The sequence below is a fragment of the Colius striatus genome, chromosome 4, assembly GCF_028858725.1.
Source record: "Colius striatus isolate bColStr4 chromosome 4, bColStr4.1.hap1, whole genome shotgun sequence".
Taxonomy (NCBI): domain Eukaryota; kingdom Metazoa; phylum Chordata; class Aves; order Coliiformes; family Coliidae; genus Colius; species Colius striatus.
Window position 1 is genome coordinate 62,028,108 of NC_084762.1, and position 27,973 is coordinate 62,056,080.

The 27,973-nt window shown below is 36.5% G+C and overlaps 1 protein-coding gene across 1 annotated transcript in view; it reads left to right on the top strand.

Annotated features, from left to right (window-relative positions):
- The window catches only part of PREX2 (phosphatidylinositol-3,4,5-trisphosphate dependent Rac exchange factor 2), a 183,318-nt gene that overhangs the window by 77,849 nt on the left and 77,496 nt on the right, over window positions 1-27,973 (top strand). Inside the window, exons 10-23 of the mRNA XM_061994821.1 lie at window positions 1,477-1,626; window positions 6,480-6,624; window positions 8,152-8,252; window positions 12,168-12,271; window positions 13,605-13,654; window positions 14,193-14,268; window positions 14,971-15,043; window positions 16,144-16,286; window positions 16,439-16,531; window positions 17,840-17,988; window positions 20,354-20,439; window positions 22,777-22,913; window positions 26,486-26,603; window positions 27,434-27,618. Of these exons, the coding sequence (XP_061850805.1) occupies window positions 1,477-1,626; window positions 6,480-6,624; window positions 8,152-8,252; window positions 12,168-12,271; window positions 13,605-13,654; window positions 14,193-14,268; window positions 14,971-15,043; window positions 16,144-16,286; window positions 16,439-16,531; window positions 17,840-17,988; window positions 20,354-20,439; window positions 22,777-22,913; window positions 26,486-26,603; window positions 27,434-27,618 (1,610 nt within the window). The remainder of the gene's footprint in view (window positions 1-1,476; window positions 1,627-6,479; window positions 6,625-8,151; window positions 8,253-12,167; window positions 12,272-13,604; window positions 13,655-14,192; window positions 14,269-14,970; window positions 15,044-16,143; window positions 16,287-16,438; window positions 16,532-17,839; window positions 17,989-20,353; window positions 20,440-22,776; window positions 22,914-26,485; window positions 26,604-27,433; window positions 27,619-27,973) is intronic.

Sequence of the window (27,973 nt, forward strand, 5' to 3'; positions counted from 1 at the left end):
GTTATTATGCGTAGGTTATGCAAATAAAAATACAATAAATAGCTAACTGCTATAAACATGATGTTGAAGAAATAACTTCATTTTTTTCCCTTGAAATAGACTTGCTTGTGTTTTTTTATACACTTTAAGTACTAGAAAGTTTTGTAGGATTAGAAATTAGCCATCAGTCTCATGATTTCCTAGTTGTTCCTGACATTTCCCAGCCCAGTATACAAAGCTTGGCTGCTTTCCATCTAATTTAAATGCAGAGTTATTGAAAGGATGCCAGCATGTCTGCTGAGATTTATGATAAATCTTAGGAAGCATTTCAGTAAGGGTTTCAGTTTTGGAAAATTACATCTCGTTATACAAAACAGGGATGAATTATGAAAAAGTATTTACAAAGTAAAAGCTCTGAAGTTATTAGAGGGGTTCACGGTTGGCCCTTGGACTTTCTTGCCTCTTAATGAAAGTTTGTGGTGAGAAAATTTTGACCTTTGATATTCTCAGTATTTTATATGGTGGTCGCTAGTGCTAGTTTTAATATATTTCATAAAAAAAAATGTTTGTTATCATGAGGCATTTATGCCTCACAATTTTTTCCCCAGGGAATGCATGTAGTTCTACTGAAGGATGTTCATGGGTGTTAGTTTTGGAGAGAAAGTCTGTTTACATAATTTCTGGATAAGATTTATGGAGTAGCATGTTTAAAATCAAATGTTATAGAAGTAAAGAAAGATTAAGAGTGGTTAAAATATTAAACTTTCTGAATTTTATAGGATAGTGGTTTGCATTTTAAGAGTCTGAAGTTCAAGATACCTAAGAACGTCAGCAATTATTACTTCTGTCCTAGAATGTGCACACTGAACATAGGGTTGTTAGACATGTATTTAAAAAAGGATGGTTAATGCATTTGGTTAATGCATTTTTAAAAAAATCAGAGTAAATCTTGTATTACATTTCAGTTTCTTTAAAAAGGTGAATTCAGGTAACCAGTACAGATACATCAAATATGTATGATTTGCTTACTTGTGAAATGGAAATTGTATTTTTCACTCTGTCTATTTAGTCCTTTTAAAAATGTAATAGTAAGTCAGAGCACAGCAGCTCTGAGTAATTTCAGGGGGAAAACCACAATGCTGCTTTTTTAAGGAATTGCTTATTACAGTTTAACACAAACAAAGGTACTCCAAGTACTGTGATCTGTTCTTTTAATAGGACTTAGCCAGTTTTAGTGTCCAAGGTATGCCTTCTTCCATATGCTAATCAATTCTCTGTTACATTTTAAAAAGGACGTTATTTACTACAAGTTAGAAGTACAGTTTTGTAAGTTATAGTTCACAACCAGCACAGATAACTTTACATTCATTTTTATTTTTTGATATTTCCTGACCTTTATGTATAATGATAAGAGTTCTTAATAATTGTTAAAGATATTGCTTTTTAAAGAATTGATGTTCTTTAAGCAATTTTATCTCTTCCTATATCTGTTCTCAGCTGACTACCACAGCAGTGGCCACGCTGTTATTAATGGCTGGAAGATACACAACACAGCAAAAAACAAATGGTTTGTGTGCATGGCAAAAACCCCTGAAGAGAAGCAAGAATGGCTGGAAGCTATTTTGAAAGAGCGAGAAAGGCGAAAAGGTAGGTTAATAAACTTCCTTGTGTTGCTTTTCCAGAAAGCCGCACTCTATTTTTATGTTGAGATATAAAGCAAGACCAGCTGCTTGGCAGGCTTGTGGTGTCAGGTTCAACTGAAGGTTTATGAATACCAGCTTGAAAAGAATTAAGTAAAACGTTTAGTGAGAATTACTTGAATCATGTATGATGTTAGTGCATGCTGTTTTAGAAATGGAGAGATGATTGAATCTATGATTTTACAGCTTATCCTCAACCAGTATAAACTGTCTTTTCATTGAGGTTTATGTACTGTTGTGATTTGTGGTATATGAAGGTCTATTCTAAATGCCTTGTGGGACTTATATGTATTCATCTACCTTTGTGACTGGCCATTTGTTTCACTATAATGAGCAGGTTTTCTGTGTTGGATCTTCATGTACAAAAAAAAAGGGTAACAGTCATTGGTACAGAATATACTTACAACCTCATCACTGAGGTATTCTTCCCTACTCAAGAAAGTAAGAAATCACCATTGGCAAAACACTATCTTTTAATAATTGAATTCAGGTAGAAGAATACTTGGATGAAATATAACCTGGATCTCAAATGTGACCATGAATAACCCCATGTATTTGAGGTGAACCCAGCACAAAGTAGAACCAGGGAAAGATGACATATCATCATCCTCTTGAGCTAATTTAATTTGCAAGCCAAAATATCCTGATCAGTAATGACATTTGAAACCCTGATATTGAAAGAAAGTATGACCTTGTAGTTAGATCTGGGATTTTTCTCCTGATCTGCATGTGTTTTCTATCTCCTTGTTTTGTGCCTCTTTTGTAAATGGAAACTAAGTATACTTTCTTTGGTCTTTTAAAATGGAATACTGGATATTTGGAGAACATCTGCAGTAGGACCACAGTTTCAAGCAAGGTGTCTGAGCACTGGCTAATTAATAGTGCATCAGGAATTAGTAGCAGAAAAGCTAAAAAGATGCCTTAAAGGTGTAAAACCTGATTATTTATGAAACAGCAAGTGAAAAAGCAATATGGTATGATAGTGATAAATACAACAAAGTTCACGTTTGCTTGTCTTTTTTTGTATAGGGTCTTGTCTGGAACTGGCTAAAAAGGTTTTTAGCAAATCCCACTTGACTGTTAAGTTTCTTGTTTCCATTAGACACTTGGTACCTTTCAGTAAGAAATAGGAAGTACTATTTCACACTGTATTGTTGAGCAGCTGATAGTAGAGGTGAGTTCAAGCTAAACCTTGCCAACTTTAAAGCCTAAAGTAGCTATCCCAAAGCCATAGGATTTTAGCATCTTATGATGAGGGAAAATTTTCAGCTCCTGATATTCTCAGTGGGTTGCCACCAAGGACAGTAAATTAAGGAAAAATAAGATTAGCAGTAGTAGTCAACATGGATTCACCAAAGGTAAATCGTACTTGACAAGCCTGATAGCCTTCTGTGATGGCAGGACTGGCTGTATAGATGAGATGACAGCAATGGATGTCATCTACCTTGACTTCAGCTAGGCTTATGACACTGTCTCCCATAAGATCCTCATCAGAAAGCTCAGGCAGTGTGACTTGGATGAGTGGACAAGTGAGTTGGATCAAGAGCTGGCTGAATACAGAGCCCAGAGGATGGTGATCAATGGCATGAAATTGAGTTGGAGGCCTGTGTCCAGTGGGGTTCCACAGGGATTGGTTCTGGCCAGTCTTATTCAACATCTTCATCAACAACCTGGATGAGGGGACAGAGTGTACCCCCAGCAAGTTGGCTGATGACACCAAACTGGGAGGACTGGCTGATTCCCCAGAAGGCTGTGCTGCCATTCAGTGGGATCTTGACCGGCTTGAGAGTTGGGCAGAGAGGAACCTCATGAGGTTCAAGGACAAGTGCAGAGTCCTGCATCTGGGAAGGAACATCCCCCTGCACCAGGACAGGCTGGGGATTGACCTGCTGGAGAGCAGCTCTGCAGAGAGAGACCTGTTTGACAATAAACTAACCATGCCAGTAATGTGCCCTCATGGCCAAGAAGGTCAATGGTATCCTGGGATGCATCAAGAAGGATGTGGCCAGCAGGTTCAAGGGAGGTTCTGCTCCCCCTCTACTCTGCCCTGGTGAGACCTAATCACTATCCAGTTCAGAGCTCTCCAGTTTAAGAGAGGGAACTTCTGGACAGAGTCCAGCACAGGGCCACCAAGATTAACATCTCTCTCATCAGGAAAGCCTCTGAGACCTGAGACTGTTCAGCCTGGACAACAGAAGACTGAGAAGGAATCTTATCAATGCTTATAAATACCTAAAGGGTAGCTGTTGAGAGGATGAGGTGAGGTTTTTTTTCTATATTGTCCAGTAAGAGGAGAAGTGGTAACAGTCACAAGCTGGAACACTGCAAGTGCCACTTGAACATAAGGAAAAACTTTCCTGCAAGGGTGAGGGAGCCTTGGCACAGGCTGCCCAGGGAAGGTGTGGAGTCTGCCTCTCTGAAAGTTTACAAAACCCGCCCAGATGTGTTCCTGTGTGACCTGACCTAGACTGAACCTCCATTAGCAGGGAGCTGATGATCTTTATAGGTCTTTTTCCAACTCTTATCATTCTGTGTTTCTTTGAGACAAGGGTGAAAGAAATAGAAGATAATTTGTGACACACTTAGGCTTTGTTGAAGATTCTGTGTTACAAACCGTGTTTCTTGAATATCTCTGTTATTCCATCAACTTAGAAGTTTATACATCTCCTCCATCACAGTGAATTTTTTTTTGGACATAGCTGTGTAAACACCTCTTGCAAAGCAGGATGCATAAATTTAATTACAGTCAAGTTGCCAAATGACTTGGGGACCAAACAACTATCTTTTTAGAATTCAAATTCTAAATATAGCTATAATTTAATTTCCCATTCACTATGAACATAAAAATTCTTGAATTGTATGTTTACTTAATATGACACAGAGACTGCTTATGTCTGTGCATATATATAGGCAATTATACTGATGTGACTCTAGATGTGAGAACAGTGTTTTACCTCCTTTGCACTTTTGAGATGAACTAAATCAAATGAACTTATTTCCCAGATCTCTTGGCCTAGGAATGAGGCTTACGTGAGTGACTTGCTTCTGATTATGCTATGTGTGCTTAGGCATTTTTTCATAGTGATGCTGTAGACTCCACATCTCACACAGAATTGCATATTGCAGTGATCTCCAGACTTGGTAGAGTACAGCACGTGTAGCAGCAGTAAGGCACAGAAATATAGCTTGAGTTGGCCACGTAGCTGGGGCTTGCTGGGCTGTGTGTTGGGAGATACAGAGATTCCTTGTACTTGCAGAAACTCAACCCATATTTTTACTTGGAATCCATATAGCAGAAGCTGAGCTAAAGGGAGAGAATTCTCTGAATGAAGTACTTCAGCAGAGATGTCAGTGCTTATGATTGAATTACCAGCTAGGACCACTTTATAGATTGTATTTTCTTTCCAGGAAAATCCAAACTGAATTGGAGACATTTTACTAGGAAGTCATTCTGTCAATTTCAGTGCTTTCCTGTAACCACCTGATAAATTTATTTAAAAGGTGACCATCTTTAAGGATGGTGATGCTGTGATGACCTGATTCAAACAGTCAGTAAAAAGAAAAGCATCAACATCTTATAACCCCCAAAAGTAGCATATTGGTTAAGTTTTCTTTTTCTGATTTTAACTCTTTTGTGGCATCACCACTATCTGGTTGATGGATAATGAAAGACAATATCTGTGTCCAATGCCATTGTTAGCTTTTTCTCATGTCGGGGCATTTTTAGGCTACATTTTCAAAATTAAAGATTGAATATATACAGCTATAGTTTTACAAATGTGAAAATCTGAACAGAAAATGGGAACATATGCACATGACATTCTAGAAATGTGTGGGTTTGTGACAGGACAAGGGGTAATGGGATGAAGCTGGAACAGAAAAAGTTCCATTTAAGAAAAAAATATTTTACTGGGAAAGGGATGGAGCAGTTGCACAGGCTGCCCAGGGAGGTTGTGGAGTCTCCTTCCTTGGAGGCTTTCAAGACCTGCCTGGATGTGTTCCTATGTGACCCGATCTATATGGATTTGCTTTGGCAGGGGGTTTGGACTATATGATCTCTAAAGGTCTTTTCCAAGCCCTCTCATTCTATGGTTCTATGACTAATAATTGTTTGTTGAGGAAGCCCATGTTATAGAAAGGTCTGCGGTATTCCTTGCAAGCTCAAACTTACCAGTGGCTGGTAGGATGAATAATTCAACTAAACCTGTTTTTTTGGTCATCCCTTACTAAGAAAACACAATAATTTTTTCAAGAACAGAAACGGGAAAAAAAAACTGGTAAGAAATATTGAAATAAACCCCTTGATAGCTTTCTGTTGTTGAAAAACTTCTGAAGCAAAAAAAAATCAAGTTGTGTATATGCTTTTATGGGAAAGGAATGAATTAATCTAATATGAAACTAATAACTGTATAACAGATTAATAATTACTATTGATTGGAAACTTTAAAAAAAATCCTTAAAATGAAAACATTTTGATTATCATACAGGAAATCAAAGCTCTTTTTTTAAACTTGTGAAGAGATGACTACTCCCTTGCAAATAGTCATGTACTGAAGTCTGAAAATCAGCATTTCCTACAATATCAATGGTGATGTTGATACAGTAACAGTTTAACTTCACTAATAAAGCTTATGCTTTATTAAGATTAGATGTTCATGGTTTAATTCTGAGAAAAATGATGGAAAACAGTTCTTTTACCTTTTTTTTGGTATGTAAAATATTGGTATTGTTTCTCTGTTTTGAGGAAGATACTGAAATACAGTGGCAATGTCACTTAAAATTCTAATGCATTTTTGGCAGGTTTAAAGTTGGGGATGGAACAGGATACTTGGGTGATGATCTCTGAGCAAGGAGAAAGACTGTACAAAATGATGTGCAAACAAGGGAATCTCATCAAAGACAGGAAGAGGAAATTAACCACTTTCCCCAAATGCTTTCTTGGAAGGTATTATATACATTTCACAGCATGAATTTTAAACAGCTAAAACCACATTTTAATCTTCTTTGGGATTCTGCAGAAACCATGCTTTATTTGTAATGTCTGTTAGGCCTATTTGCTTCCCAGAATTTTGCCAAAATGTAAATTGGTTTCCATGAAATTTATGAATGTGTAGTTGTATTCCAGAGTAACTGTATTTAAAGCAAAAGGAATGTTGAAAGTATGAAAATGCATCAAATAAAATGGCTTATTTAAAGAAATAGTTCCCAACTTGTTTAATGCATTTGGTCTCTGAAATACCTAAAGTTTCAAATTTACTTTATTCCACTTAAAAAAAAAATTAAAATCTCTGTCTCTAAAACAGTTTCTATCCTCCTCTTCCCTGAATGTCATGGACAGAATTACCAAATAAAATACACATGTTTAAAAAGGTATCCTTATTATCAGAAGGATCTTTATAAACCTATGTTATACCTCTGACTTAAGAAGACAGAATGCAAGAGAAAAAGAAAGCAATAGGTACTCTAAAAATGTTTATGTGACAAAAAAATTATCATGATGGTTGGAGGAGTTATCACTTTCTGTTTTGACTGTAAGACAGTTAAGTGTGGAAAGTATTTTTATAAAGTACAGTGATTATTTTACACAATGACATTGCAGTGAAGATACTCTCCTTTGGGTTCAAAAGTGGAAATGAAACTTGAGAGATTTTAATGTACTGTCAGAGGTCACAAAGCTGATGAGAGTTGAAACCAGGATTAAGAATAATGATTTAGCTGAGATTGAGTAATATTCCCTCAGTGAAGTTGTTGGAAGCAAGTAACGAATACACTAATGGTGAAGAGGCATGTGTGAAACATTTAAACCTACCATCAAATGACTGCTTTGCTATGCTATCTTTGAGGTGGGCTTTTTTGAAGTGTGCTTTTGCTGATCCCTGGGTCACTAGTTAAAGCCCATGAATGTGAATGTTGCACTGCCTCAGTATGCTGTTGTATTGATTCATCACACACATGCAATTATCTTATGTGCTATAAATTTGATGTCTCTGAACTGGGTCAGGTTTATTGTGATACAAGCCAGGCATTTCCTGCACATGCAGTGTAAACATTCTGTATACACTCAGAATGTCAGTGGGTCTGCCATACCTTGCAAGTGACAGTCCTGTTGTTCTTCTGTACACCCATTATATTTCTGCATTGGCCAAGTGCCAGTGCCTGGGATTGCCTTATATTTGACCATCTGATTATATGTGGCTATACTACTTCAGGAAATCCCAGAAAACAGAAAGTCCTCACTGCATGTGAGGTAAGCTTAAAGTAGATAAAACTTAGGAGCAGAAAAGACAGCTCAAGCGAAATCATATGTATTCTTGTTGAAGTAATTAAAGTTGAAAGGAGTGGATTTTTCTAAAGGTGATATGACATTATGAAGATCATTAGGCTTAAGAAACATGAGTAACTGATAGGGAAATGTAGTAAATACGGTGGTATGACATTTAAAGTTTGGGTTTTGTGTCTGTTTTTATTTCAGTGAATTTGTGTCCTGGTTGTTGGAAATTGGAGAGATACACAAATCTGAAGAAGGTGTTCATCTTGGCCAAGCTTTATTAGAGAATGGCATTATCCATCATGGTAAATATAATTAGTTTTAACTTACTTGTTTTCCAGGTAATTGTTGTAATTAGAGTGGACTTAATTTTATTTGACAGAAAGATAGTCTTGTTAACAGAAGACAGCTTGTTGAATCTTCATTATATCCTTACCAGGACCTCATGGGGACATTGTGCACGCCTAGCAGATTTACTGGGAGAAGCTCCATTGATTTAATTGGATTACATCAATACTGTAGGGATCACAACATTGCAAACAGGGACCTAGAGAAACATTGCTATTTTCTTGTAAGCAAAAATAAATTCTGGGGGAATGGAGGATGATAGACTGTTTTAAAGGATGTAAATATTTTATTAAAGGCCAGGCTTTTTAGGGATGCAAATCCAGCTAAGAATTGTAGAAGACAGTGAGTCACAGTTGATTGTTGATACATGTGCCTACTCATCCAAGTGGAGCTGGTGGAATCCAACCTAGAACCCCCCAGTTCAATCTTTTGAATTTTAAGGCTCCCAGTTCAAGAGAGGGAACTTATGAAATGAGTCCAGTGGAAGACTACAAAGATAATTAGGGGACTGGAACATCTCTCTTACGAGGAAAAGCTGAGAGACCTGAGGCTGTTTAGCCTGGAGAAATGAAGACTGAGAGGGGACCTTAGCAACTTGTAAATACCTAAAGGGTGGGTATCAAGCAAATGGGGTGAATCTTTTTTCTGTAATGTCCAGTAACAGGACAAGGAGTAACAGACAGAAGCTCAAACACAGAAAATTCTGCTTGAACATGAGGAGAAACCTCTTTTCTGTGCGGGTGATGGAGCCCTGGCACAGGCTGCCCAGGGAGGGTGTGGAGTCTCCTCTGGATGTTTTCAAAACCTACCTGGATGAGTTCCTACATGGCCTGATCTAGGTGAACCTGCTCTAGCAGAAAGTTGGACTAAATGATCTTTAGAGGTCCCTTCCAACCCCTACCATTCTATGATTTTGTGTATAGTTAACAAAATTGCGATTTTTATGCTAAAACTTTTAGTCATCTCTCTCCATTCAGCTCATTCTGGAGAGAAGTGTCTCTGAAATGGTTTAGATTTTGAGCCAGTAAGAAGATTTGATTTCTAGAGGTAATTTGTATTGACATAATTTTTCTCTTAGCTGAGCAGGTCCTCATCTCTTTTATGAGGTATAGTCCAACAGATCCATATCAGCAAACTGAAGAAACTTCTGTTTTTGAAGGTGTATTTGGCTTGTAATAGGTACAGTCCCTTGAACCCAAATAGCGCAACAGTTTTGTAGTTAACTACTGTTCCAGCATGCATCCAGGCTGTACATTTAGATGTAATAATTGATATTACACATTTTAATACTTCTATACTTCAACCAGTAAAGAATTTCTTACTTTTCAAGTTCTCTGCCGTTACGTTTTCAGTTTCCTTCACTGAAAAGAAAGCAGGAGTAACAGAGTGCCACTTAGCTGTGTGCATTTTAAACATATGCAGAGCGGGAGATAAAGTGTTAAGGTTATTCATGAGTAGTCCTGTAGTCTTTAATTCTTTATTGTCAGTCTACAAGATTTGCCTCCACCATCATTCAAATGTCAGATGCTATTGTGTTTACTACACACTGAGAATTATTTTCAATAGAATGTTTCTGTTGCAAAGATTCTTCTCCCGATCTTGTAATTTATACCCCAGATATACTCATAGGCTGTCTCAATACAGAGTGAAATGAACATTGTGTAATTTCATGAGATAAAAGGATAATTATATTAGGGCATAGAAATGTGAGCCAGACATGCTGCTTTGAATAGTGGATCCAGCTGTGGTTCAATGAAAATAGAATTCTTAAAATAAAGTTGAATGAACCATCTGTTTTCACAGAGGGACCAAGGGAGAAAGAAAGTTTGACTGTTATTCACATTGCAAATGTTGTAGAGGGCTTTGTTAGACTTCGAATATTCACTACACTGGCCATTATTTTCCCTGTACTAGGCTTCATTCTAGCAATTCAGACCCATGTTGTGATGGGCATTATTTTGCTTCCTGGTATGTGAACTCTTGCAAGTAGGAAAGCTGTGGGTTTTCCTTGGGTTTGTTTTTTTTTTTTTTTCTCTAGTTTTACAGAAGGGACAAATGTGTTTGCATGTTGCTATTTTAAATCGACCTGCTGGCATTGCCTAATATCTGAAATGACTTATATTAACCAACAGATGAGAGACTGCCTAGACACTTCCAGCTGCTGATTAGACTAGAGATGGAAACTTCCTCTCAAGGCAGTAAGGAGATTTGTAGCTAGAAAAGTAATCTGAATTTCAGATAGTTTTAAAATGAATAGATATTTAAATAACTGTCCAGTTTCTTGAAAAGTGTACGGATCTGAGTCAAAATTACCCTGGCAAAAAAAGTAAAAGAAAAGGCCAATTTAAACCTAGACCAATTCCCTTTTGTTAGTGTGCACCATATAAATATCCACCCTCAACAAAAATTATGGACTCCCCAGCTCAAGAGGGACAGAGAACTTCTGGAGAGAGTCCAGCGGAGGGCCACCAAGATGATCAGGGGACTGGAGCATCTTTCTTATGAGGAAAGGCTGTGGGAGCTGGGGCTGTTTAGTCTGGAGAAGAGGAGACTGAGGGGCAATCTCATTAATATTTACAAATATCTAAATAGTGGATGTCAGGAGATTGGGGCATCCCTTTTTTCTTTTGTATCTAGTGACAGGACAAGGGGTAATGGGATGAAGCTGGAACACAAAAAGTTCCACTTAAACATAAGAAAAAACTATTTTACTGTGAGGGTGATGGAGCCCTGGCACAGGCTGCCCAGGGAAGGTGTGGAGTCACCTTCCTGGGATGTCTTCAAGACCTGCCTGGATGTGTTCCTATATGACCTGATCTAGATGGACCTGCTTTGGCAGGGGGATTGGACTATATGATCTCTAAAGGTCCCTTCCAACCCCTACCATTCTGTGTTTCTATGAATTTATAGCTAAATTGTTTGGAGTAATACACAAAACAACTTAAGATTCTTAATTTTAGTGGTAATGCAATGTACACAGAAGAATTACCTAATCTTGTCAGACTTGTTACTCTGATGAATGAAGACATCACAGTACTTTATCAGTTGGTGGCATGCAAATATAGCTACAAAGTTAAAGCTTACATCTACAAGCAAAACAGTAACTAATACAAGACAGTTATCCTAGAATGGTTCTCAGTGCTCTTCTCAGCCGTCAAATTGATCAGTTTTTTTTAGAAGAGACTTACTATAGTACTGTTTCCGTGAGACGTTTTATTTCATATGTCTGTTTTGACAAAGCACTTGAAGCTGTGAGGTTTGTTGCTGGGATCTTGTGAAACTCTGTAAATCCACCCTTTAAGATCCTTTTCCATGGGTTTATCGACACCTTCATAGTGATCGCTGATCTCTTGCACTTAAGGCCTTCAGCTAACTATGTGTAAAGGATGTTCCTTCTCCCTTTTCTCGCCAATGCAAGACTAGTCAAACGTATTGTGGAGGGTTTGTATCTTTACTGACTCATCTGAGATTGGTCTCAGCAAAAATTAGAGTTATGTGGAACAAGAATATGAATAGTTGCAAAAGAAGTTTTATTTGTCTGTTCAATTTAAAAGTTTTGCAGAAGTGCTGAAGACTAGAATTGAAATGCCTAATTTTTCAGACTGTTATCTACCCGTTTATCTGTCTTATCCTTTGCCTTGTGATGTAAAATTGTTTGGTTTCTTCCAAACTCTTTAAACATTGTGAAAAATACTGTCACCAGTGACACAGAGGAACTCAGAGCAGATCTAATTGGGTTTTCTGCCCACCCTGTTTGAAATTTGCCTGTTGCTGTGTAGTAGGCTTTTATTAGAAATGATACTGGCCTTCCATCCTTAATTTCTTCATAGAGTCACCTAACAATATATGATTTTGTTTTTCTTTTAATTTAGTTACAGATAAGCACCAATTCAAACCTGAACACATGCTGTACAGATTCCGATATGATGATGGAACATACTACCCCAGAAATGAGATGCAAGATGTGATCTCTAAGGTACAGAATAGAATAGTTGCTTTTAATAGGTAGAAAACATCACCTATGGAGATTCTACTTGAAGGATAGCATAGAAAATTTTGTTAATGTAAACAATACCCTCACACTTTCTGATCTCTATGTGAAACAAATTCAGTTTTCCATTTGTAAGGAAAGATTTTAACTTGTTATTGCACATTTTACATACAAAATAAAAGTTTGTTGTCTTTTTTTTGTTTTTTTTTTCTTTAGTTTAATTGTTTTGGATGCAGGATGCCTCCCCTGTGCTTCTGGGTGATTCTGAAGCTTGCATTTCAGTCTATTGTACTTTTCAATTAATTTTAATAGTTATGAAGCTATGCACAGAAAATTAGTTTTAATTTTCCCTTAAATCTGAGTGTCTTTTATTAGTACCTTAACAAGGCTGTAAATTGTCACGTACATGTTTTAACACAGATAGGTAGTGTCATCTAGCTACACTACTAAGCATAACAGAATCATTCAACAAAGTTACCTTTAAACTTATTAATATTCAATCTTTTCATGATTTTAAGACAGTAGAAAATGTCAGCATTTGAGTATTACATTACAGTGTCATTTACTTTTATGCTGGCATTTGTTAATGTAAGGTATATGTAAAAGAGTCTGCAATACTGAATTACCAGGCACAGCAAAGTAGGATGAAATCTAGTTTGACACAACTTTTCACCGTTATAAACAATTCTTCTTGCATCTTATAAATGTAATTGTTTTTTGATAGTCCACTAAGGAATACTAATGTGATTCCTTTTTTAAAAAACAATCTTTTGGTAGTAGTTTCTCAAACTCTTCCAAATGCTCTTTTATAAAAATTTTAATTGAAAATATTTCTAATCTTTGAATCTCTTTGCATATTTTAAGTTCATTGGTTAGTAATAAATTCAACTTGCAGGAAAAGTATCGATGCGTATAATCAAATGCAATGTTTGTTACTTAATTACTCACTTTGCATGTAGAGTAGCAACCAGTGACTGGGAAAAGCCTAATGCATAGAAACATTGCTTTCTCTTTTAGGTTTTGTGTACTTTTCTTTCAAATTTTTTATCGCCACTGTAAAGCTAATCCTTTTTGCATCTGTGTCAGTGAAGATTAGATTGGATTGGAAATCTTTTCTTTCTCATAATTTGTTCATCAATATTGTTATCTAAAAATATTAAATTTTTCCACATGAAATTATATAGAGATTTGAACAGTCTTTTTTGCTGTCCAAATGAAGTGCATTTAGAACATATAGGCTTCCTTACTGCATCTATTACTCTTTTGTTTTTTATGGTGTGAAAGTGTGGTTACCTAACCTCATCTCTCTCTTTAACAGGGTGTAAGACTGTACTGTCGCCTTCACAGTCTGTTTACCCCAGTAATTAGGTGAGTCCAACAGGGAGTCAATAAAAGAGAGTAATTTGGAGGAGGTGTATAATCTGAACATACTGTCTTTGAATGTAGGAATCTAACCCATCTTTTCAAAATTGGTCTCTTGGGAGTAATCAAAGAAGATTGAAGTGTTGTCAAGACAAAAAGCATAACTGAATCACTAAATGACTGCAAACTCTGTTCAATATGACCTTTTTTACAGACTCTTAGAGCTTTCTAGGTCCAGATGGATATACTTATATGTTTACTATATATATATTAATAAACTCCTTTACTAACACTCCATTACTTCATTTGGAGAGCCCCAGCTGTTACAAAACAACTGCATGTAGTGATGTTATTGCCCAAGTAAGATATGGTAAGCTTCCTCCTGTCTACACTGGGAGATTTGACTTTTTTACTCCAGAGGTAACCATTACAAAACACTCAATTCGTGCTTGCACTTACTTGTTTATAGAATATTATTTTTTTTCTCTAGGCCTTTTTGATTTTTTATTTGATCTAAACCAATGTTTTATTTTGTTTCGAACAGAGATAAAGATTATCACTTGAGAACATACAAATCTGTGGTCATGGCTAACAAACTTATTGACTGGTTAATTGCACAGGCAAGTATACATCTTTGGATTTATGTACATTTTGCATTTAAATTCTCATTCTGCCTAATACATCACTACATTTCAAATAATACTCAAACACTTTATATAAGGGTTGTTTGAACAGCATGTGTTGTGTAATCCTCTTAAACTAGTGAAGTAACAGAAATCAGCTGTCAGCAGCCACGCTGTTCATCCCTTTTGTGTTTATCTTCCTTATTTGCAGTTATCTTTAAATGTTTTAATGAGACTTAGCTTTCTGATTCGGTGTGTAACATTGTTTGTTGCTTAAAAGTAAGTGGATAGCCTCTGAAAAACTCAAAATTACAAACTAGATGGATAAAAGTAACAGTTTGCTGTCACCTGTTCTGAAGATCAGGGTATCCTGTTCACTCAGTTAACAAGCATCAGTTTTACAAAATGAAAGTTAAAACCTTTCTATTCTATTATGTTTAAGATTCTAGTATGTTCAATTTTTATGTAGAATAAAGTTCTCTAAAATGTTTACATGTTTATTTGTAACTGTTCCATGATTCTATGATAGCCATGTAAAAACAGTTTCATATACATGCTGTAAATGTATACATAAAGGTGGTGATGGTAAATATAATTTATAACTATTGCCAGCCCTGTGAGGTAATGCCATTGTGCATAAAGTACATTTTGCTTTTATATTAAACTGTATTTAAAATAAATATGTTACGATTTTAACAGGGGGACTGCCGGACAAGGGACGAAGCTATGATATTTGGTGTGGCTCTTTGTGATAATGGGTTTATGCACCATGGTAAGTAAATACACTCTGTGCAAGCTATGCTTAATTTTTTTAAGGCTAGCTACATGGCTGGAAGGAAATGCAGGGGCTGGTAACTGCAGAAGGGATAGGAAGTTGCTTCACTGTGTTGTTGAAGAGATCTGTGCAGCAATTTTCAAGAAAAAGCTATTGTATACTCTCAAAATTATTCTCAGTTAATTTTGTAGCATGTTTAGAGGATTTAATCCTCTGAAGAATATACTGGGGGTGGTTTTATTAGCTACTTTGAATGAAATTACTTAAGTGAGTAATTTATGTTTGCTCAGATGAGACAATAAAAATTTAGGAAATATGTAGGACAGTAAGGAAAGATTTTTTGGAGGTGTATGACATTAAAAAAGTGAAGCAATGACAGCAGGAGAAAGTGCACTGTAGAAAAATGGGAAAGTTGTAAGGACAGCAGTGAACAAAGAAGAAAGATAGGAGGGCAGAAGTACGTGCAGTACCAAAAATGAGATGAACAAGGTCACATTTAATACTGTTGGAAGATTTCAGTGAAAGGATTGAAGCAGTAGGTCATTTACTAAAATGAGAAGGGGAAGAAATTATTTTCTCATCAGCGTGTTTAGAGAAGGAGGGAGATTTAGCTTTCTCTCCATCACCATTCATTCTTTTTCCTTGGACTTTTAAACATAAAACCATATCTGTCCACTGTTCTGGTGGCTTCCACATCTCCACCAAACCTATTTCAAACCTGACCTGGAGAGTGCCAGAACTTGGTGGTGAGCATCTCCAGCAACTGTCCAGCAGAACTTTTCAAAATTATGTTTTTTAAATCATTTTTAGGAAAAAAACCCGTATGCTCGGCATTTTTTCAGACTATTTTGTCTTCCTCAGCTTCCACGGTGGAATCCAGATGTTGTAGTTGAAAATAAGCTTAGTTATATCTTCTTGTAAGAGATCCAAATATTTTTTTTTTCATGTTAAGAAGTGATGATTTTCCTCCATTTGCACACAAAACCAGTTTGCTAGCATTTAATATGTGTGCATGTTCATTATTTTATGAAAGAGAGATGATGTTAGAATATTCAAAAGAAAAGAAAGATTAACAGTGTGGTTTTTGTACCATGCAGTGTTAGAGAAAAGTGAATTTAAAGATGAACCACTGCTGTTCCGTTTTTATGCGGATGAAGAAATGGAAGGGTCAAATATGAAGCACAGACTCATGAAACATGATCTGAAAGTAGTAGAAAATGTCATAGCCAAGTCATTACTGGTGAGTGAAACCCAATGATTGTATGTTTAATAAGTAAAAGAATTTGTTGCAGCAACAAGAAATTAGTACTGTGTATTATTATTTAATGGGGATATGCTTTAGCTTCTGTTAATGCCTTTCTGAACATTGTTTTGAATATTTTTCTTTTTCAGATTAAATCGAATGAAGGCACCTATGGTTTTGGTTTAGAAGATAAAAATAAGGTGCCAATTATTAAAGTGGTGGAGAAAGGATCAAATGCTGAGGTAACCAGTATCACAAATTATCTTCCCTGTTTTATTCACTTGTTCACAGGTGTATGTTTTGGGCACCAGTCAGGAAAATCTACTAGTAGTAGAGGGAAACCATGACAACTTGCCAAGAATGCTGTGATTATGATTTCTATTTTTGATTTTTTTCTTTGATTTTGGTTGTGTTTGTGTCTTTTTTTTTTTTGTTTTTAATATTGCTCTGGCCATTATACCATTTTCTGCTTAAGTAAATTGCCATATTGAGGGATGATATAAAAGTTATCATTTTATTTTTATAAGTTTTATAATATTCCAATGATGACATTAATCATGAACTGAATAAACATTTTTGGTAGAATACGAAATTATTATAAAGTTGATCTGTGAGTTGCACTTGATATATTTCATAATAAAAGATGGATCAAGCTTTGGATAAAGTATAGAATTTAAGAATTGGAATGAATAAATTACAGCCTTCCTGTTTGTTAGTATTGCTCAAGATGCTGTTTTGGTAAATTCATAGTCTACTGAACTGCATGGGAGTGTCCCTACATGTAAAGGTAACAAGTTTCTTCTATGAGAGAAAAAAATTAGACCTAGATTTCAAGCCTTTCTAAGATGGAAACAGAAATTTAGGTTAAAAGTTGATACAACAAATCAATGATACAATACAGCCACAAAGCTACGTGCAGGGTGATTTCCTGCAGTCAGGTTCTGCCCTATCTCAGATGATGATAAGGCATAGACCACTCTGCGTACGCCTGCCATTCAACTGGTGATGGTTCCTTTCTTGTTAGACCAGAGTTTAAAAACTGCATGCATTTTGACTTGCTGTAGCTTCGGCTCAAAGGCCATGAAGATTTTAAGCTTTGTTTTGTTTTGTAACTTAATAAATATTCACTTAGTAAATGTGACTTTTCCTTATGAAAAGTTTTAATTCCTTATGAAAAGTTTTAATTCCTTTGGAGAAGGATGGATGAACAGATCAGGTAATGTTATAAAAAATAAACTGTCTCTATGAAAGCTGTTGTGTTAATTATTACAGATATTAACTGATATTGTAATACTGTCATAAATCTCGATTAACTCGAGGTCTCATATTTAGATATCGTCATAATTACTGTTTCCCTTCATGCCAATTGAGCCAGTTCTAGATGTGTTTTGAGGTGTTAATTTTTTCGTGCATGGTATGTGAAGAAGATGTAAGGAATGCAAAGGAAATGTATGAGTCATTATTTCTAGTGGGCTTGCATGCCACAGGAGAAAACATAATGTTAGTGCTTATAAAAGATAAATGTACACACAACTGTGATTGTTTTTTAGATGGCAGGTTTGGAAGTCGGGAAAAAAATCTTTGCCATTAATGGTGACCTGGTTTTTTTGAGACCCTTCGGTGAAGTGGATTGCTTCCTGAAAGCATGTTTAAACAGCAGAAAGCCCCTGCGGGTTCTTGTGAGCACGAAACCACGGGAGTAAGTTGTCATTCCTTTGAGGGAATTTTTACAAACTAGAGTTGAAGTGAATTTTAGAAGACCGATGGAGTTTCAGGCAACATTACATACTATATCTAATCTTTGTAAAGTCAAGCAATTTGATCTGCTTTGGTTTTGTTTTATTACATCCATCAGTCAGCAAAAGCAAAACACAAGTGCTGTAGATCATCATCTCTGCTGCTTCAATTACATGCAGGAACCACAAGTGTAAATGAAGTTTCCTCGAGTGTACGGGCAGTTTTGATCACTTATCTCTCACTGTGTTTATTAAACAAGTTCCTCTGGGGATTAGTTGCTAGTCTGGCAGAAGTTGGACTGTGTGATCTAATGGGGCCCTTCAGTGTGTGTGCTGGCTGTGTAAACAGCAGGAGCAAGCAAACAGCTCACAGTGTTTATGTAACAGATGCATTTCTGAACTCAATTTTGATCATCCCTACCTGGAAGCAGTTTTTGTTACATAAAAGAAATACAAAGTGAAGCTTAATCCTGGGTTCATAAGTATGTGAGCATAGGTCTATTAATAAAGTTTATGCAATTGTTACTAATTTATACATACCAATGAAAGAGGAGAGTAAGAACCAGTGTTCAGGAGCAGTTTTGATCAAATTTTGCAGGGTAAGGAGGAACCATCTTCTGTTACCAGATAGCAAAGAGAGTGCCTTGGAAATGCCTCTCATTCAGCAGTAGAATGGAGACATATTTTTCCTGTTAATAAGCAAAGATGTCTTGAAAAACACGATGGCACCCAGAAAGGGGAAAAGAGCAAAGAAAGAAATATGGCACAAAGGTGATCAGCTGGACCAGTACTCAAAGAAAACCTTGCACCAAACAAACCAACAAAAAAATCCACCGAACCAGCAGTTGATAGTGTTGTAGCAAGCGTAAAAGGCATGTCTTGGTCTTTCTTTATTATAGATCTTGATTTAATTTCTAACACAACTTGCAAGTGAAAATTAGTGAAGTTCAAGGTTGACAGAGATGATCTGTTCAATGAGTTCAGAGGAATTGAAGATTTTGTTTCTTGGTGCTGTGTGCTTTTTATCAGGAGCTGCTGCTAGTACAACAACTGTGTTGTCTGAAGAGACAGTTCTAAATTCTTAGCCTAAGCTGCCAGTGATGGTCTTTCATAACTCATTAGCATGTTCACAAAGCATTTGCAGAATGAAACTATATAGATTGTATCAACCTTAATTGATATGTAAGTATACTAAATGATACTGTACTTCTGTAAATATTTCAAATTAAAATGTGTTAATCTTAAGAATATTCTAATATTTATAAAAATTTTATGGACTTCAGTGGGTTTTGAATCTTACCTCTGCTGATAATTGTTCCAAAATGTTTAACATTCTGTATACCAGAAAAAAATGGAAGTGCAAGGAATGGCACAGTGTTGTTATTCAAAACTACCCAAATTTATCTTAAAATTACTTTACTTAGTTTGAATTTGTCTGCATTTGCACTGGCAAATGGAGCTCAGGGCAAAGGTCTCTTAGATAATAACAGTCGGCTCTGGAAGTAAAAGCTGCAGAAGTTAAATCGCTGCACTATGCGTGACCTACCCACCTCACATAAGGACTTATGTAGCCCTGTAGAACTTGTGCTGAGGTCAGGTGGATATGCTAGGTTACTTTGGGCGATCTCTGGTGTTCATTTTAAAGAGCAGATGTGAATTTCACTTCTCAAAACTGTGTTTATTGGTTATGTTTGTCAGTAGGGCTATTAGTGTTGCACTTAGACCAAGCAGGAATGTAGCAGAATGTGCTTACAAGTGACATAAATGATAGTAGACAATTCTTGCTTTACAGAACTCAGTGCTTTGCACAGTTTCTCAGAAAAACTGCAAGAAAATATTTTTTTCAATAAGACTTACCATGTAGCCAAACATTAACAAATTGTAATATGACTCTAGCCTCTTCAGTGTTCCGCAGCTCATCTGCTATGGCTTACCATAATCTGTGGTCCCCAGGCCCTATCCTCTTGTCTGAGAGACTACAGGCTTTCCCAAGGCTTCCAGTGTTGCTGTTCTGTGGCAGCTTACCCAAACTGCAGTCTTTTTGGGAGGAGTTTTAAAACTATGGTGGTGCTTTGATGTAATCAGTATATAGCATTTCCTTGTAAAAATAATATTACCTTCCTTTGATTGGTTTTGGTATCTCAGTGTACTCTTATTGTTTATGTCAGTGGTGTGGTGTATCTGGAACATGAATGGTGCAGAATCTGAAACTGTGAATTGTAGAAAAGTGTGTAGTCTTACACTCTTGTGGCCTACCTACTGCTGTCTACGTTTATCTTGTATAACAAAATGCTACCTTTTGCTATATTGAATCTTTGCTTGTATCAGGACAGTGAAGATTCCTGACTCTGCAGATGGACTTGGATTCCAAATCCGGGGCTTTGGCCCATCGGTTGTCCATGCTGTTGGGAGAGGTAAGCCATAAGAGCTGTCAATGGTAGTGATAAATAGATGTTTAATATCTAAATGGTGTGGCTGAGATAAATCAAAATTAGGTCCAGTGATTCAGCTTAGATTTTCTTTTCCACCCAAAGTAACAAAGAATATTAAATAAAACCAAATAAGATGATTTTGTGTTCCTGTCCTTTGTAAGCTTGGGATAGATTTTGTGGGTTGTTTTTTTTTGGGGGTTTGGTGTGTGTTTATATGAATGTAGGAAAGTTAAGGCTTTGCATTCTTTACAGACTAAGGAACAGCTAGATGATGGTACAAAATCACCTTCTATGGTGAAAGAGTGTTGCAAACCACTTACTTTGGGAGTTTTAATTTGTTAGATGGTCATGTGGTACTGCAATCTTCTGAAAACATTTTACAGAAAATGCACTTTTCACAAATCTTTTCAAAGGTGCTAATGACCTAGTCTGCCTTTATAATTGCAGATGATTCTTCTAAATGCTGTTTTGTCTGTTTTGTGATGTGATTGTCAAATGCTTGCCATCCCTAACTCATTATGTTCTTGACTGGTGTGCTGGCAATAAAAGAAGTTGAAGTGTTCTTTGCTGCTGCTGCAGATTTTTAATGGTAGAGCCAACTAACGCTGTATTTTTAGCTGTTGTGGGGCAATTGTGTCCATTTTCACCCTCCTCTCGTTGAAATTAAGAAATTTATAGTGAATTGATCTGCAAAGCATCCAAGTTTGAACAGAGCTTGATGACTTTTTTCCTAGGCTGTGTTACCAGAAATTAAATTTTCAAGAGAAAGTCTAATAAAGTACAGACTGTTGTGCTGATGTGATAATTATTTCTGCACCTGTATATCAATTCAACTGCCTATCCTTATTCATTAAACACATACTTAATTCCAATTAGCCTCAACAGTATGTAAGTGTTTGCATGTGTGGTTTGCTAAACCTGAAAGTTTTAAACATATGCTTAAATACTATGCTGAATTGGGACCTTGGGTTTTATGAAGAAGAATTTTTTCTTTTGAGAGTGAGGTCTAATAAGTCCTGTTCAAGTGCTTATTTTAAAATCCATTTGCGGTGGAGGGATTGCTGGTAATGGTGTAATTTCCAAAGACTATCTTTGATTATAGATTTAAAATACAACTATCATCTAACCTGACAGTACTTAAACTGAGGGAAAACTAGGTATATTCTTTAGGTTATTTCCTTGTCATATATGCTCACATGACAAATCATGACATAGCTCTTCTATTTGCCAGCCCTGGAAATTCAGTCTGGCCTTTCCTTTCATAGCAGCTAGCTTCTGCACCTCAGCCTTGCAGTCTCTTGGCAATAGATTTTTACTTCCCTGGCACCTTTGTGGCAGTATCAAGAGAAATAAAGAGGCAGACATTCAAGTAGCTGGAATGAAGGTCATACTCCAGCAAGCTGTCTTTCAGGAGTGGGCTTGAGTCCCTCTGGAAAGACCTGGAAACAGATGCTATTTTTATAGTACTTATTCAGTGCACAGAAGACTTTTCTAAGGTGGTTATTCCATTGTGAAAATAAATCACTGAACCATCAAACTGTATATTTTATGTTATTCCAAGTGTGTTTTGGGGTTTTTTGGTCCCTGTCCCCTCCTCCCCCTTTTTTTTTTAAAGAAAAAAAAAAGATCTCCTTCTTGATTATCTTTTGAGTATTTTTGACTGAAACTGTAAGGCACTGTTAAAATTAAGGTGGTAAAAAGATTAAAATAAGAATGGAATTGCCTTTGGATTTGGATATTTTGTTTAATGTTTAACAAGAAACTCTAATATGCTTTGATAATCCTTTTTGAATTGTCAGAAAGCTTCTAATTTGTATACAATATAAATACACGGAGAGTAGTTAAGAAGCTCAGAATCACAGAATCTTAAGGGTTGGATGGGACCTCAAAAGGTCATCTAGTCCAACCACCCTGCCAGAGCAGGACCTCCTAGAGTAGGTCACACAGGAACTTGTCAGGGTGGGTTTGCTTGGGGCATATAGAAGAATTCAGAATAAAAGTGGTCTAAGTTATAATTAGTTTCAAGCTAGAGCTCTTTTATCCTTTAAAAATATTGTAAAGAAAAGTTTCCACATTTTGTTTAATAAATCAACATTTATTTTATAAACAGCCTTTAGAAAATAGTCTCATCTCTTTTTGTGGAAGCATCTGCTATTTTCTTGGAGTCCCACTGACTGTAAAGCACCTTGTGGTCAGGGAGAGTATGTAAGAATTGGTGAGAGTAGATTCTGATTAAAAAATGAGGCTTTTGGACTGTAAGCTTTAAAGAAGATGTGTAGGAAAAGAAGTCTGTTAACTATGTGGGGTTTTTTTTAATAGGAACAGTGGCAGCTGTGGCAGGTCTCCACCCTGGCCAATGTATAATCAAAGTGAATGGAATTAATGTCAGCAAAGAGACTCATGCAAGTGTTATTGCTCATGTGACAGCATGCAGGAAGTACAGGCGGCCAATGCAGGTACGTCTCACTTGCAGATTTTCATCAGGGTTTTTTTTTTTTTGTCAAAGTGAACATCATGTTGTGTATTGTCTCCACATCTCTGTTGTGTTTGAGTGGGATAAGGGGAGAGGAGCAGTGAATAAAAGTGAAGGGAAGCCAGCTCAATTGTAAAAGCTGAAGATTACCCAATATATTGTTGATGTTCCAGGTCTATTTAATTTCTGAATTGAAATAAGTCTAAGCTTTTAAGTAATTTTTTTCCATATGGTATTTTAAAAGGATTATTTCAAGTGTTCAGTTTTATGCAAAAAGCATTATGAGGTATATTCACATCATGATGGATTTACACAACTTGCTGCCTGCTTGGCAGTAGGAGAATACAATGCAAAAAAGCTGATTTTCTTCCAGAATTTTGTAACACTTCAACACATAGAGAGCAGAGTGCATAAATTCCATGTATAAAGTCTCTGTGTTCCCATTGCATTGCATTCCAGTGTTGGGGATAAACATACATTCAAGGACTCCTGTGATTTTTATTATCTTTTTAAAAAGAAAAGGAGAAAATCTCACGCTTCCAAGGCACAAATTTGAGGAGGAAAACTGAAATCTGATGAAGTCTAAAGCTCTTTTTGTTAATCCATTTGTGTAATATATTTGGAGTACATAACTGTTTTTTCTATACAGACTATTTAAATTTTAAGTCAGCAAATCAGGAATAATGAAATTCCCCCAGACTGACACAAAAAACCCCTTCATTTAGGATCATAGAATCATAGAATGATATGAGTTGAAAGAGACCTTTAGAGATCATCTAGTCCAACCCCCCTGCAGAAGTGGGTCCACTTAGATCAAGTCACATAGGAATGCACCCAGGCAGGTTTTGAACACCTCCAGAGAAGGAGACTCCACAACCTCCCTGGGCAGCCTGTGCCAGGGCTCCCTCACCCTAACAGTAAAATGGTTTTTCCTCACGTCTAAATGGAACTTTTTTTTGTGTGTGTTCCAGCTTCTTTCCATTACCCCATGTTGTGTTGCTAGATACAACAGGAAAAAGTGATGCTCCAACCTCCTGACATCCACCATTTAGATATTTGTAACTATTAATGAGATCTCCCCTCAGTCTCCTCTTCTCCAAACTAAACAGCCCCAGTTCCCACAGCATTTCCTCATAAGAAAGATTCTCCAGTCCTCTGATCATCTTTGTGGCCCTGTGCTGGACTCTCTCCAGCACTTCCCTGTCCCTGCCCAGAATTGGACACAGGGCTCCAGATGAGGCCTCACCATGGAAGAGTAGAGGGGAAGCAGAACCTCCCTTGACCTGCTGGCCACATCCTTCTTGATGCATTCCAGGATGCCATTGGCCTTCTTGGGTTGTTCCTTCCCAGATGCAGGACTCTGCACTTGTCCTTGTTGAACCTCATGAGATTTCTCTCTGCCCAACTCTCAAGCTGGTCAAGACCTTGCTGAATGGCAGCACAGCCTTCTGGGGAATCAACCAGTCCTCCCAGTCTGGTGTCATCAGCGAACTTGCTGAGGGTACACTCTCCCCCTCATCCAGGTTGTTGATGAAGATGTTGAATAAGACTGGCCAGAACCGATCCATGTGGAACCCCACTGGCCACAGGCCTTCAACTTGATCACTCTCTGGGATGTAGTTCTATCAAATACTATGGGAGGTCTAGACTGAAATAAATGGCAGTATTCCATCTGGTGTCAAGGCAGCTAAAATTTAATTTCCTAATCAGAAATGTTGGTTTTTAATTATTTGGAAGATGACTATGAATTTCACCTATTTTGCAAGTACATTGCATTAGCCTAACATTTAATTAATATGAGTTACACTCTCTCCTGTTGTTGGCAATTCCATACTTGAAAGCAGATCTTTTTCTGTTTCCTATACATTCTGCTTCTCAGGGTGAGGAGTCTTCCCACTTGCCTGAAGCATGAAGTTTCATTTCAGATTCTTAAAATGTGAATAACTGTGTAATTTCTCTTGGACAATGTTTATTTTCCTTCTGTCCAAATTGGATAAAGAAAATTGAAAGCAGCATTTACTTCTAGGAACATCAATTTCTTCTCAGTGATATTGATCATTATGTGACCAATTTATGCTCAATTTGTGGCTCTGTAGTACTTTAGGAGAATATTTTTCCATATCATTTTGCATTATATCTTATGTTAACTTTAGAAAGAGAGACTTCCAGTTTAGATATTCTTTCTGTTAGGCCATAGTAAGTTCAAATAATGAGAAACTCTTTAACGTAACCTAATCTCTTATTAGATTGGCATGGCAGTCTTTATGCTTTTAAACAAACCCTTAAGACTCCATAAATAAGCAGTCAGCTTTCAGGTGTACCTGCAAAGCTGCATGGGCTTCAGAACCGTTTCTGTTGATCAGCTTGTGCGTAGGTATCTTCCAACAATCAAAAGAGAGCTCTGAAAGTTAAGCTTCCTCCTTAAAATACTTCAGTGTCATTGAGTGAAAAGACATGGATGGATCTAGGAAATCTAGAGAGAAATAGTACTTTAATGATACAAAAAAATTAGTTATCTATGATTAATGGGATAAAGATAGCATATGAATATTGTATATTAGCAAAGTGTAATCGGATGTACTTGGCATTTTGCATGGAAATTGTACCATTTATCTTAAACTTCTGCTGTCCTTGCTTAACTTTGGATTTTTCCACAAACTTCTTTTTAAAGTCTATTACTTACAATTGTGTCATTTATTCTGCTGTAGCTGTTGGAGAGGGAGTGATTAACTGACTGTCAAGCTTCTTTTGAAGTGTAAGGGGGAGAGAGTAGTCTGGAGAAACCAGACCTGATAGAACATTCCACAAGGATGTGATGGGCAAGTGGCTGAGCAAGTGAGGGGGAGAACAAGGTGTAAGGTGTACATGTCACTTCTTCATAGGCTATATGACAGAACCACCGTTCCTGTGCTCACCTCTCAAGTCACATAAGATGCTGGACATTGAGGGGGCTGTCATTCTGTCCTTTTGGGGACGTTTCGCCAATTTGGGGGAAACCAAAGAACATTCAGTAAAATAGCTGTAGCAAAGACAAATATAAGTAATGAAGGCTGTAGTGTATATCCTTCTTGCAGGTAACACATGGATGATAGATTAACTGGACCTACTATGTCTTTGGTTGATATTCCATATTTGACAGTGAATTTGTGGAAACAGCATATTTAGCAAGGCAAAAATCAGTTATCTTTATTTTTTCACAATTTCTTTTCTCAAATATTTATTTTTCAGTCTGCAGTTGGATTTCAAATGTCTTAAATTACTTTTGGTGGAGACATGAAACAAGTGGATGTTATACTGTCACAGATTTCATACTGTCTTATGACTATATAGTCTGAAATAATAAACAAGTTGACGAAATGCTTTGGGTGGTTTTAGACAAAGCCATTCTCCATAATTTTCAAAATACTGTTTTTAACTTGGAACTCAGAAGGTAATAAAGCTGATAATAATCAGGGAGTTAAAGCATCTATTTCATGTTTGGGAACAGTGAAATAAATAGGTATGAATTTAACTTGCAAAGCTTTTCCTAGCCTGGTGGTTGTTGTTGTTTTTTAGCAAGATTCTATACAGTGGGTTTACAACAGCATTGAAAGTGCACAGGAAGATCTTCAGAAAACAAACATGAAGCCCTCTGGAGATGATGGAGGAGATGCCTTTGACTGCAAAGTAGAAGGTATGTGATGCTTGTTTTGATTTTGTTGCTCAGAATGTTGGTATAGTGGCAACGAATGGTTTTGTTTTCAGAGAGGAAATAGCAAGTAGACCTTAAGATGTGTTTTACATAAATGTTTCTGTTTTATGTTTGCTAAAGAAGAAAATTTAACATGCTATTCTCTGAAAATTACTGTATTTTGCATTTTGAGTAAAAGCTTCTGTGAACACTTTAGGGAAAATGTTTTCAACTTTCATTCATGGGACTAGGTAATCCTAGGAATTACCTGATTTATTTTCACCACTAGTAATCATTTAAGGCTAAATTAAATGTGTTAGTCACTACTGCATGAGAAGTAACAAATCAGTTATCCTTCAGATTGTTTCCAGGCAACTGGTGTTTAGAAAAACCTGCATTCATATGCATTGTGGTAATTAAACAGATAGGTAATGTGTGAACTCTATGTTCTCTGGGTAAATACTGATACTTCATCTCTGAAAACTTTCAATGGTCATTTTCTTCTAGTTTATTTAGAAGTTCTCAGTTTTCCCCCTTCTTAAAGTCTACTGCTTTTTAAAGTCTCTTGAGTATAATTGAAATGGAATCAGTTGCCTTCAATAACTGTTTGTAACTGACTTGTCTGTTTGTCTCCTTAGCAATCCAGTATTTTGGCATCCATAGACCTTCTCGACTGATTTTTAAGTTATTCAACTGGTAGCTGGGTTTTTTGATTAATATTTTGAATAGAAAGACCAGAGCATATCTGTTTCCAGAATGTTTGCCTGTGTCCTTTTTAGTTTGTTTAATGGCCAATCCTCCTCAACTGATTTGTGTTATTTTCTTTGTTCTAGAGGTAATTGACAAATTTAACACCATGGCAATAATTGATGGGAAGAAAGATCACGTGAGTCTGACTGTTGACAATGTTCATCTGGAGTATGGAGTGGTTTATGAGTATGACAGTACAGCTGGAATTAAGTGCCACGTGTTAGAAAAAATGATTGAACCAAAGGGATTTTTCAGTTTGACTGCAAAGGTATGAATAAATTTTTGTATATATTAATTCTTAGTATTTAGTATCTAAAGCATCTATCTTTTGTCTATTCTCAGGATTATATGTATTTTATTTAATATCTTCTAATTGGTTGCCTTTGATGTTTTGGAGGATAATTCGATACTCAGAAAGCAAACTAAGTTACGATTGGTTATAAATGAAGCCTCTAAACTGAAAAAAAGAACTTTAAAGTTTTCCATTCCACCTGCCCCTCACCCTTTTTTTCCTTAATTATCAAATAAAACTTAAAAGAAAGTTGAAGACTCACTGAAATTAACTTGGTGAGGGTAGGCTGTGATTTCCAAAAGTTATTTTATCTCATCAGAATTGAATGTAC